Raw genomic sequence first — 13,716 nt, 5'->3', positions numbered from 1 at the left:
CCGCCAATGCCAAATCATCAATTTTCCATCTTACTTTGTCTTATTTCAGTTGATACAGCTCATCAATACCAGTACATGCTCTGTTAGCATCTTACTGGTTACAAATAAATTACAGCTAGCATTTTAGGAATCATTCTTGCATATTCTTTTCTTTTAATCTAAGGGTCAGGATAGCTTTTAGGTTTACTTGTATAGCTATCTCAGTAGTATATATAGAAAACTTATTGATGTAATTAAACAACTTTTTTGGAATACATGAGAAGTTCCTCATTTTTGAGCCTCCATTAAATCCAAGCACTGATTTTTATAGAATCTGAAACTTATTGATCCTTTTCATGGTATCAGAGCCCAGGTTTGCAATCCTTTTAAACTACCATGGCTCACCCAACTAACATAGAAAACACAGAGGCAGCAAGACAAATATAGAACCAAGCAAATACTGCCATGGAGGAAGCTCTAAATCTTCATAACTCAGATCACCCAAACCTTTCATTGGTAAGTGTCCAGTTAACTGGCTTAGATTATATGTCATGGAAAAGGTCGATGATTATAGCTCTTAGGGCTAAAGATAAGCTAAGATTCATAAATGGAACTTGTGCTAGACCTACATTTGGATCTCCCCTGTATGACAAATGGATGAAAGCAGATAGCATGGTAATTTCTTGGATTTTAAATTCTATTGCCAAAAATGTTGTGGAAACCTTCCTATATTCTGATTCAGCTAAGGATTTATGGGATCAAATAAATCATAGGTTTGGTGAAAGTAATGGACCATTACTTTACCAAGTCCAGAAGGCCATTTGCAATTTGTCTCAAGGAAATCTATCAGTTGTAGACTATTATACTAAAATGAAGAAGTTGTGGGATGAACTTAACTGTCTTAAACAATTGCCAGTTTGCACTTGTGGGGCATCATCAGCCATGTCTAATATGGAAAGCAATGATAGATTGATTCAGTTTTTAATGGGTTTAAATGATACATATGAAACCACCAGAAACCAAGTTCTGATGATGGAGCCTCCGCCATCAATCAGTAAAGCATATTCCATGATATTCAATGTTGCCAAACAGAAAAAGATTCAGCTATCTACCAATGAAATTACAGAGATACCAGCTGCAATGGCAGTACAAACACAAAGGAGGACAAATATTTATGAAAGTTCAAGGAGGAATTCTGGACAGAAAGAAGATCAATACTGTACAAACTGCAAAACTTCAGGTCACACTAGGGCAAGCTGCTTCAAAATTATAGGATATCCAGATTGGTGGGAAGACTTAAGGCAGAAAAGAAAGGCTGCAAATGCAAAGGCAAATGCTGTGACTAGAGATTTGGACAGTCCACTTGAAATGAATCATAAAGGAGGAGCACCTTCAAACGAAGATCATTGGGATATGAATTTGAATAAGAATCCACAACAACAGAGTGCAGCAGCTAACACTGTCTCATTTGCGGGTACAACTTCTACTTTTGATTATGTTAAACTAAATTGCAAGGAAATTGGTAAATGGGTTGTTGATTCTAGATGTACAGACCACATGACTGGTAATTCTTCATTCTTTGAGACTATACATAAACTTGGGAACCCAAAAACAGTAAGATTGCCTGATGGAACCTTTAAAACAGTAACTCATTTTGGAAAGATTAAACTTAGTGATAGAATCCACTTGATTGATACATTGTTTTTACCAAGTTTTGATTGCAACCTTATATCAGTGACAAAATTAACCAAAACTTGCAATACATCAGCCCACTTATACCCAAATTATTGCATTTTGCAGGATTTGCTGAGTAAGGATATCATTGCTATTGGAAAAGTGTGGGAGGGTCTATATATCTTGAATTAAAGTTCTTTCTTAGTTAAGCTAGTGTCAAAAGTTAATCATGTAAATCAAGTTCAAAGAATGAACAAATCCACATTGTGGCATTTCAAATTAGGACATTTATCTGTTCAAAGGTTAAGTCATTCAAATGTAAAAGATATTGACAATGTAAATGAGTTAGTCTATGATGTTTGTCATTTATCCAAGCAGCAGAGACTGCCTTTCTATCCTTCTGATCATTTATCTCCATTACCTTTTGATTTGATTCACATTGATTTGTGGGGACCTTATAGAATTAAATTCATCACAGGTGCTATCTACATGGTCATTATTGTTGATGATCATAGTAGATACACACATGGACTTCTATGATTAAAGATAAAACTCAGGTTCATAATGTTATTGTCAATTTCTTAAATCTGATAGAGACACAGTTTAGCAAGAAGATTAAGTCCATTAGATCTGATAATGGAACAGAATTTATTAATGTCAAATGTCATGATCTATTCACTTCTAAAGGGATCCATCACCAAAAGTCTTGTGCCTATAGCCCACAGCAGAACGGCATTATGGAAAGAAAGCATAAAACGTTACTGCAAGTTGCTAGGTCTTTAATGTTCCAATCAAGTCTTCCAAAATGTTTCTGGTCAGAACTACTATTAGCTGCAACCCATATATCTAATAGAATACCTTCACAAACCTTAAATTGGAAATCACCCTTTGAAGCTTTAAACAAACAAAAACCTAACCTTTCTCATTTAAGAATCATCGGGTGTTTGTGCTATGCAACCCATGTAACACCCCATAAAGACAAATTTGATCCTAGAGCTATTAAGTGTGCATTACTGTGTTTTCGCCGAAATCCTGAACCCCGGAAGGACCTCGGAAAACATCTTTTTTTTTGGATATTTATTGTTTTGGAAGAAAGGTGATAAAATCTTTCTGGATACGCGATGCCGATAAATCGGTCTTATAAATTATTTTAGTCGCCACCCATTATTTCGGCAATGGGACCGTTTCCAATTTTATTTTATAAAAGTGACTTCTTTTAACCCAATTTTATTTAAGGCCAAATTATTTGAAAGAAAACTGGTCAGGCGTACCAAGTACGATTCTAGGTAAGGGAGTTAGGTACGTCGGCCCGTTGGAAGCCGACGCCCGGAAAACCGGCCTCTTTTAACCTACGATTTCTAATTTGATTTTATTTTAGAAAAGCCATTTATTTAAACCCAACCCAAATAAATCGAACCGAGTTCCTATGTGGAAAATTAATTAACCGTCCCAAGTAAATACATTCATTGCATTCATTCGTAAATTAAACATCACATCCATCATTCATCCACCATACATATCAAATAAAGATAAAAAGACCCGCTCTTGCCTTATGGTTAAAGGCGGGCCACAAACCGAGCTTAATAATATAATTAATGATAAACAATAAGAAATAAATCCTAAAAAAAATCTCATAATCATCAATAATTAATTAATTTAATTTGATTAAGACTCAGTTTGCCCATAATTGAACATTTTCCGGGTTAGGATTAAAATCTACTTAATGAAGTGAAATTAAAATACAGTAAAGAAACTATTCTGGAATCTTAAGACAGTAGCGTCACGCAGCTGTTCTATGAAGAACAGTCGCGTGGCGCAACTCCCATTATTCATTCTGGAATTTTAGAACAGTCGCGTCACGCGGGAATTCTATGAAGAACAGTCGCGTGACGGAACTCTTGTCATATTACTGAAAATAGGAACAGTTGCGTCATGCAGCTGTTCTATGAAGAACAGTTGCGTGACGGAACTCCTAGCTACGTGACGAAACTATTCGTAACTTATTAAAATTCTCTACTTTGTTGATTATTTACTCAAGATATCACATTAAATACAAATATGAGAATAAAAGTATACTGGGTGTACAAATAGCTGCGTCACGCAGGTGGTCCAGTCCGAATCAAAGACTTTCGGACATGAACAGCCGCGTCACGCAGGTAGTAGCTGCGTGACGCGACTGCTCTGGTCCGCAACTACCTTTCAAACTACCCTTTTTACGTGTTCTTTTTGTTAAAGATGATTAAACACAACTCAGAAAAGTCCAACAGTGGGCAAACTTACGTTTTACCAATAACAAATCAACTAACTATTACGAAAATGAGATTTTTTAAGAAACAAGAGACTAGAAATGAAAAAATGACAAGTAAAAATAGTTACCTAGCCCTCAGATTTGAGGATTGCATGCACTGAGATTAGCTTAGAGACGTTGTTTCACGATCCCAGAAATGTAGTTACCACGTTTTTCACGGAACCAATGTTTTTCCTTTTTTTTTTTTCTTTTCTCTCTTTTTCTCTCTTAATATTTTTATACTTTTTGATTTAAAAACTAAACTGTTAAGGGCTTGATCTTCCTCAAGTTTACTCACTTGAGTTCTTGGGGGAGAGACCCTGGCCGTTTAATTGAAAAACTTAGGTTAAAGTCTTAGAATCCTTAGAGAAAAATGAGAGAAAGTGTCAAAAGTCCCGTTTTTACTGCGAAATGTTGTATTTATATGGCTAGGGCAACAGGGCAGTCGCGTCACGCGGGTATAGGCTGCGTGACGCACCCGTAAACCTGCGTGACGGGACTTACTTTTTGTACAGTTGCCGCGTATCCATACACACAGTGCAGGCCGTTGCACGGGCGTGCGCTAGAGGTGTCAGCCCTGTTAGAGCTGCGTGACGCAGCTAATAGTGCCGTCACGCAGGTAATAGCTGCGTGACGCAACCCTAACGCGGGTCAGGCTCCTTTGGGCGGTTTGATTCAATTTTTGGTTCGAACACTTCTGGTTTATCGTGATACCTTGTCCATTGTCCTCATATCATCATTGGGTCAGGTGGAGGCATAAAATCACGCGTCAACATACTGGGATATGCAAATGATCAAAAGGCATATAGATTGTATGACCTCAGAAACAAATGCATAATTACATCCAGAGATGTAATATTCCATGAAGCATTTTTTCCTTATAAAGAACATTACTCCATTGAACCACATGACTGTCCTTTACCAACCAACATTGATATCGCCCAAAACCTTTATAACACAGAACTAACACCTGAGCACCAATTTCAAAACCCACAACCAGAAACAACTAAAAACACCAATGACAAGACTGAAGCCAATACCAGTAACCAACCAGAACCCATGTCTCCTGTCACAATTCCTCTGCAAAACAGTAGTTCTGATAGTCAATTTACAGAAATGATACCTAGGAGGCCAACTAGAACTGTAAATAGGCCAGTCTGGATGCAAGATTATGTTTCATTTGTTCAAAACAATAGCAATGACGACTCTACTGCAGCATCTACCTCAAACATGCATGATTTATCATTTGATAGCACCTTTCCCAAATTTACCTTATCTACAGCCTACTATACCTTCCAAAAACAGATTCAACAACTCCATGAACCATAAACTTACAATAAAGCAAAACATGATCAAAATTGGATTAAAGCTATGCAAATGGAGATAACTGCATTAGAGAACAACAACACCTGGACTGTCACTTCATTGCCAAAAGGCAAAAGAGTAATTGGATGTAAATGGGTTTATAGGATTAAATATAAACCAAATGGGGAGGTGGATAGGTACAAGGCAAGGCTTGTAGCAAAGGGATATAACTAGCAGCTAGGACTTGATTATACTGAGAACTTCTCACAGTAGCTAAACTAGTGACTGTCAGATTGTTTTTGGCTATAGCAGCTGCATATAATTGGCCAATCTTGCAAATAGACATTAATAATGCACACTTGCAAGGGTTATTGGATGAAGAATTGTATATGACACCTCCCCCTGGCTATAACAAGGCTGAACAAGGACAGGTTTGCAAGCTCAAAAAATCAATTTATGGCCTTAAACAGGCTGGTAGACAGTGGAACAAAGAGCTGACAGCAAAGCTCAATCAGTTTGGAATACACAATCCATGAATGATCATTGTTTGTTTATAAAAGGCATCGGTTCAGACTTTATAATGCTATTAGTTTATGTTGATGATTTACTTTTAGCAAGTGAAAATGAGTTTCTTATAGGAGAAGTTAAGTTCTTCCTCCATAAAGAGTTCACAATTAAAGATTTAGGCCATGCAAAATATTTCCTTGGTTTGGAAATAGCGAGGTCAGAACATGGGATTATAGTCACTCAACACAAATATATTCTGGACATGATTCTTGATGCAGGACTTTCAAATACAAAAACAGTCAATACTCCAGCAATTCAAGGACTCAAATTAACTGTAGACATGGGACCTTACCTTAAAGATGTTGAACAATATAGAAGAATAATTGGGAGGCTGCTATATTTGAATCTAACTAGACCTGACATAACACATGCATTGCAATAGCTTAGCCAATTTATGCAAAGACCTTGTGAGCAACACTACAAAGCAGTATTGCATGTCTTGAAATACTGAAAAGGTACTCCTTCAAAAGGCTTGTTCTTCCCTGCAACCAATGATTTCAAGTGAACTGCATACTGTGATGCTGATTGGGCATCATGCCCACTGACCAGAAAATCAACAACTGGATATTGTATCTTTCTTGGAAATGCTTTGATCTCTTGGAAATTAAAGAAACAAAGCACTGTCAGCAGAAGCTCTGCAGAATCAGAGTATAGAGCTTTAGTAGTTATTGTTTGTGAATTAATATGGCTTTCATACATCTTAAAAGACCTCCAGATTCCATTAACTCTCCCCATACCCTTATATTGTGACAATAGTACTGCTTTACACATTGCCCAAAATCCAATTTTCCATGAGAGAACCAAACATATTGATATTGATTGCCATCTTGTGAGGAATCAGTTACAAGCTAGATTTATCCTTCCTACTCACATAAACACCAAAAATCAAATAGCTGACATCCTCACCAAATCCCTCCACTCTCCTTTATTTAACCACATCCTCTCCGAGATGGGTTTGGCAGATTTTTCCCCAACTCCATCTTGAGGGGGGGTGTGAAAAATATACCAACATCACTCATCTTTTTCTTCTTTCTAAATAACTACCGCCAATGCCAAATCATCAATTTTCCATCTTACTTTGACTTATTTTAGTTGATACAGCTCATCAATACCAGTACATGCTCTGTTAGCATCTTACTGGTTACAAATAAATTACAGCTAGCATTTTAGGAATCATTCTTGTATATTCTTTTCTTTTAATCTAAGGGTCAGGATAGCTTTTAGGTTTACTTGTATAGCTATCTCAGTAGTATATATAGAAAACTTATTGATGTTATTAAACAACTTTTCTAGAATACATGAGAAGTTCCTCATTTTTTAGCCTCCATTAAATCCAAGCACTGATTTTTACAGAATCTGAAACTTATTGATCCTTTTCACGAGGCATCCCATTTTTTACATTGAGTAGTAATCATTATTCAAAAAATATAAAAAAAATATCATTCCATGTTTATTCTAGAAAATCTACATACCCACTGTATTGTATACAAGCATAGAAAATTAAGTTAAAAAACTTAAAAAAAAAAAAAAGAAGAAACGAGTCTTAATCTTGTGAACCTCTTCCCCAAATGTCATAGGCATGTGATGCATATGATGAATGAGAAGAAATACACGTGATGTGTGTGAGTCGCCACCTTGTTTAATTATTTCAGGGTAAACTAGGAAAAAACCCTATGTGACTCCAATTTTAATTAACCTAGTTGCTAGATTAATTATCCCAATGTTTAAGGCACAGTCTGCGAACCCGAGGTGGATCCCGAGACTATGTCATGCTGATAAACTAACCGATGAATGAATGCTTTGCAAGGTGAATGATGTAATTGGACCAAATGAAATGTTTAAGTGATTTCGACTTGCCACCCGGGGTGAAATCCCGAACGTGCCTACGTACTTCCGTTTGAATGGAAGATCAAAGTCAACGTAGTTCGATAGGCCTTCTTTGAAGGGCTTTGAATGGGTATGCTTTATGCATGAGTGTGTATGCTTTGTGCATTTTGTGTGTATGCTTTGTGCATGATTTTGTGTATGCTTTGTGCATGATTTTGTGTATGCTTTGTGCATTTTGTGTGTATGCTTTATGCATGATTGTGTGTATGCTTCGTGCATTTTTGTTTAGGCATTTTGCCAAAAGATCGATTGATTCGATTAGGCGTGTTGCCAAAAATGTTGATTTTAATGGCTTTTAGCCAAAACGATTTGATTTAGGCAATTGTTGCCAAAATGTGCGATTTAGGCGATTGTCGCCAAAATGGTTGATTTTAAGGCCTTTGGCCAAAAGATTGATTAATTTAAGCGATTTGTCGCTAAAATGGTTGATTTTAAGGCTTTTAGCCAAAATGTGTTGTTTTAGGCAATTAGTTTGCCAAAATGTGCGATTTAGGCTTTAATGCCACGATTATCAATTAATCGGGCGTTCGAGCTTAATCACAATTTATTGTCGAAACGTGATCGATTAAGGCTTTTAGCCACAATTATTGATTAATTGGACTTAAGCCAGATTTATTCGAAATAAGGCAATTGAACCGTAGTTATTAATTAACTAGGCTCTTTTAGCCAATATTATCGGATTTAAGGCTTTAATACCACGATTATTGATTAACCGGGCATTTAAGCTTAATCAAATTAATTAAGGCAGTTTATTTACCAAAATAATGACGTGGATGCATTTATGCAATTGTAGAATTATTAAGAGTAGAAGAGAAATATGCATGAAGTGCTAAAATTAAATAGGCAGAGTTTTGTTTACATACCTGATTTAATCGACGACCGCTTCTTAACTCCAGATTAAGCTCCTCGCTTAGGAAATATTAATTAATTTTAATTTGTTTAATTTTAATGTCCAAATATCACAATAAAAATGCAATAAAAATTAAATTAAATGCAAAAAGCGGTAAAGAAAACGCAAGGAGCGTGAGAGGGAGAAGGATTCGTCCGTCAACACAGACAGGGGTGCCAAAAATAGGCTGAAAATGGTCTATTTATAGGCCATTTTCGGGTCCAGAGCGGCAGGTGCCGCCTGGCTCGGCGGCAGCTGCCGCCCAAGAGGCTGGGCGGCAGGTGCCGCCCAGTCGGTGGGGCGGCAGGTGCCGCCCAGTCGGTGGGGCAGCAGGCCCCGCCCACGCTGGGCGGGGGGTGCCGCCTGGGAGCGCGGCAGCTGCCGCCCAGTCGGTGGGGCGGCAGGTGCTGCCCAGGCGGTGGGGCGGCATGTGCCGCCCGTGCTGGGCGGCAGCTGCCGCCGGGGTCTGGCGGCAGGTGCCGCCTGGGCCCGGTGGGCGATGCCGCCGTACACGACGGCGGCCTTTCGGGCCTTTCACTCCGAAGGAGCTTTCGGGAGTTTCGGACCTCCGAAAAATATTTCGGGACCTGTTCCGCGATCCTCGCGATATTCCGGACGTTTTAAGTACCATATTGGCATACTTCCAGTAAATGTCCAAAATGGCCTTCGGTCCGGCCGGATTGTTTGCAGTCCGGCATTGACACTTTAGAAAAGGTCAAAATTTGAGTATTCACAGTTGCCCCCCACTGGCTATCATAAAAATGATTTATGACAGCCAGTGGCCGTCTGAAGGAGCAAATTTTGAAGGCGAAACTCGGACCTTGGGCCAAATTGGGATTGTGGGGCCTTAGGCTGAGTTGTGAATTTTCGGACCCTAGGCCGAGTTTTGAATTTTGGGCCTTAGGCCGAATTGTGAATTTTCAGGACTCTGCGGCCGAATGTGATTTTTCGGGCCTCTGTGGCCTGAATGTGATTTTTCGGGCCTCTGTGGCCTGGATTGTGATTTTTCGGGCCTCTGGGGCCTGAATGTGATTTTTCGGGCCTCTGGGGCCTGAATGTGATTTTTCGGGCCTCTGGGGCCTGAATGTGATTTTTCGGGCCTCTGTGGCCTGAATTGTGATTTTTCGGGCCTCTGTGGCCTGAATGTGATTTTTCGGGCCTTTGGGGCCTGAATGTGATTTTTCGGGCCTGTGGGGCTTGAATGTGATTTTCGGGCCTCTGGGGCCTGAATGTGATTTTTCGGGCCTCTGGGGCCTGAATGTGATTTTTCGGGCCTCTGTGGCCTGAATTGTGATTTTTCGGGCCTCTGTGGTCTGAATGTGATTTTTCGGGCCTCTGTGGCCTGGATTGTGATTTTTCGGGCCTCTGGGGCCTGATTGTGATTTTTCGGGCCTCTGGGGCCTGAATGTGATTTTTCGGGCCACTTTGGCCTGAATGTGATTTTTTGGGCCACTTTGGCCTGAATGTGATTCTTCGGGCCACTTTGGCCTGAATGTGATTCTTCGGGCCTCTGGGGCCTGAATGTGAATTTTCGGGCCTCTGTGGCCTGATTTGTGATTTTTCGGGCCTCTGTGGCCTGAATTGTGATTTTTCGGGCCTCTGTGGCCTGAATGTGATTTTTCGGGCCTCTGTGGCCTGATTGTGATTCTTCGGGCCTCTGGGGCCTGATTGTGATTGTTGGGCCTCTGCGGCCGAATGTGATTTTTATTTTATTATTATTTTTTTTCTTATGAAATGATCAAATGCATGGAATTATATTTGCAACTTAAAGATGTTTTAGCCTCTTTGAGGAGTTAAAAAGAAATTTTGCCTCTTAGAGGACTTGAAAAGATGTTTTGCCTCTTAGAGGGCTCGAAAAGAGATTTGTTTTATTTTTGTGTTTTTTTTTTTTTTTTTTTTTTTTTTTTTTTTTTTTTTTTTTTTTTTTTTTTTTGAGAACCAAGGGTCCACCTAAAGTCGAAATGATCAAATGGCTTGGTTTTGGATGAAGAATGGTTGGCTATTGGTTAGGGTTTCACCCTAGGTTTTATGTAAAAAGAGGTCGACGATAGTTGGGTTTCACCCTGGGTTGTGTATGTTAACACTTGCCCCTGAATCCGACCTAGAGGATTTCACCCCCTGTTTGATGCCTTTATTAGCTGAAATAGAATTTCTTCTTAATGAAAGACTAGAAATTCCGTGATTACTTCTGTGATGGGAGAATGGTGAAGGTTCTTATCACTTCTTGCCCCCAGAATGGTGCTGACCATGGAATACTTCAAAACATTGGTGTTGTACTTGTCCAATCGATTGAGGAATCAAAGAGAACAAAGTCACTTATATGACTCGAGGAAACAGACAATGTTGATGACATCGCTCGTCTGAAAGGATCGAAGAAACGATGGTCCGAGTGGAGACGAGGTATTAAAGAATTACCTCTCAACGATTATGTTTGACATTTTTAGGGTTGTTTTGGAAACCCCGGGGATTGACATTTTCCTCTTTTTTTTTTTTTTTTTTTTTTTTTTTTCCGAGAAATGACTCAAAGAGTGACGCTTTCAAAATGAACTTTTTGAGAATGACTCAATTTTTTGTTACTCCTTGTGGAATGACCACTGGTGATGGAGACTTGATTTTAGAGACTCGATTTAGAGACTCAAATTTTTCTTGTAGTGAATTTTGACTCGAAGGAACTTAGTGTTCATCCTACAAAAATGGACTCTCTAAAAGAATTCATGAAAGCACTTTTTGTTTTTTTTTTTTTTCTTGCCTGAAGCCGCCCTTTCGGGTTTTCAACTCCAGCTTTTATTTTTTTTTTCTTCGCTTTTTATATATATATATATATATATATATATTTTTATATATATTTTTTATATTGGCAAAGAGAAAATGCTTTTTATGATGCAAACTTATGTTCGTGACCGCGCCTTTGTGGCTGCCTACGTATCTCCAAGAACTCTTCGGGGGATGGGGAGAATCAGGTCTTTCGTAGTTCCTTCTGGGATGCGAACTTCGTGCTCGGCTGGTGCGAAATTCATCTCCGACTTGATGTTAGTGCGAAATTCCTTTCCGTCTTGGTGCGGAATTTATTTCCGACTTGGTGCGGAATGACTTGCTGTTGGGGCAAAATTCAATTCTGACTTAATGCTGATTGTGGAATTCATTTCCGATTTGATTTCTTCAGGATTCCTTCCCGGCTTGATGTCTTTGCGGGAGTCCTTCCCGGCTGGATGTTGATGCAGAATTCATTTCTGTTTTGATTTCTTCGCAGGATTCCTTCCCGGCTTGATGTCTTCGCGGGATTCCTTCCCGGCTTGATGTCTTTGCAGGATTCCCTTCCCGACTTGATGTTGATGCAGACTTCATTTCTGACTTGATTTCTTCACGGGATTCCTTCCCGGCTTGATGATGTTGAATCAACTTATTGACTCGAGCTCGTATGGTAGTGATGACCCTAGGCGAATCTGATTTTGTTGTTGTAGTGGTTTTACCACTGGTTGACTGAAATATGACTTGTATTCATCACAAAGAGTTTTGAATACCCACATTGTGGTGGTAACTTGAGTGGCTTGAGTGTCGAAGAAGCTTTTATGCTTTTATGGCTTCGCCATGTTTGAATTCTTGAGGTTAATTTGATTCCTTTTCTTGAACTTTATCTTCCTCTGAATTCGAAACTTATTTCCTCAATGGTTCTCCTCTCCATAAGGAATTTTGAGGAGACTCTTCCTTTTCCTTGTTTTGAGAAATGGTCCTTGTTTATTAAGGACACTTGTATTTGTGCCATGCTTGGTGCTTGATTTTCAAGGTGTTTGTTGTCATCCAATTTGTGGAAATGACTGCTTCTTTTAACTTGCTTTTTCAAAAATGTGAGCAGCCGCTTGGTCTTTGTCCTTATGGCTGAAATGATTTGTCATCTACCCTTGATGGGCTTGAATTTAACGGAGAGCTTGCAGTTGACCCGTTTTTGACAATTTGATTTCCTGTAGCTTTATCCTTGATTTCTTTCTTTTGTGCAGAGGTTCCTTTTGACCCGTTTTTTCTTTTGCTTGCTTAGAAGCAGCCTCTCCATAAAGAATTTCGAGGCAACTTGATCCTGAGATGACCTGAGTAGTGTATGGATAGCAATGCGACTTCGTGCAGACCCAACCCAATTCCAAACATAACCTCTTTATTCTGTCGCTTTTAAGCTCAAAATTCAGACACCTCTCTGTCGAAGCATCTTCCATTCCTGGGTTTTCGGAGAAACCATTCTGGTCCTAACCCCTTCAATCGGCTTTGTCTCGGTACTGTTTGAAGTCTTGCGTACCCTTTGCTGGATCCTTTCCATGATTACCCTTCAAAACTTCCCCTTTGATGGTGCTTCTTAAGATGCCCCCAGCTTTGATTGATGCAGAGCAAATGAATGGATGAATGCATTTTTCTTTGCCAATTTTTATTATCTTTTTTTTTTATCATCATTTTTTTTTTCATTATTTTTTTTTTGATTTTTTTTTTGTGCTTTCACAGGAAAAGATAGAGAGAGAGTATAAACATGATTGGAACGTAAACTGATCCCTTTTTATTGATAAGACAAAATTTGTGTACAAAAGACACTTAGATTTACAAATTTGAATTGAATGAAAACTTGAATGGAAATGAAAATGAAAAGAAAAAAGAAACTAGGCCCTAAAAGATAGACTCTAGGTGGACTATGATGGACTAGGATCGGATTGACTGTAGTGACTTTGTTCTTCTTGATGCTTCAATCAATCAGACATGTTGTTGTTGGTCTTGAACAATTCTTTTGTTCTTTTGGAGGTTTGATCTCAACCTTCTCAGACACAAGCTTCATTCATTTCTAAGAAAAGTTCGAAAGGATCGAACGATTCTTGTTCAGCAATTTTTTGTTTGCATTAATCCCATGGTTAGGCAAGGGATTGGTTGTTATTCAGCTTGCTCTTGGGGATGATAGACCCATTGTCAACCAGGTCTTGTAGACGGTTTTTCAAAGTCCAGCATGATTCGGTCTTATGCCCATGTCCTTGATGGTACTCACAGTATTCATTGGCTTTGAAATTCCGGGGCAGGGGGTTTGGTAATGGCCTTGCTTCTAAGGGCTTCAGTAAATTTGCTTTCATTGCTTCTCGGAATACCAAAAGGATTGGCATGC

At 39.0% G+C, this 13,716-nt stretch overlaps 1 protein-coding gene across 1 annotated transcript; it reads left to right on the top strand.

The window, feature by feature from the left end:
- Positions 1-444: 444 nt before the first annotated feature.
- Positions 445-1,845, top strand: LOC149493617 (uncharacterized). Its single transcript, XM_089726286.1, has one exon. It carries the CDS (start codon positions 445-447, stop codon positions 1,843-1,845), a length of 1,401 nt encoding a protein of 466 aa, XP_089582412.1.
- Positions 1,846-13,716: the final 11,871 nt, after the last annotated feature.

Source organism: Jatropha curcas, chromosome 9 (assembly GCF_041381405.1).
Source record: "Jatropha curcas cultivar XTBG-Jc1 chromosome 9, XTBG_Jcur_1.0, whole genome shotgun sequence".
Classification (NCBI taxonomy): domain Eukaryota; kingdom Viridiplantae; phylum Streptophyta; class Magnoliopsida; order Malpighiales; family Euphorbiaceae; genus Jatropha; species Jatropha curcas.
The sequence above is the reverse complement of the archived record's forward strand: the minus strand, read 5'-3'. Positions and strand labels throughout refer to the sequence as shown.

What these genes read in the sequence shown, in the direction of transcription:
- LOC149493617 (XM_089726286.1), top strand. Translation starts at nt 445, where the DNA reads ATGGAGGAAGCTCTAAATCTTCATAACTCAGATCACCCAAACCTTTCA.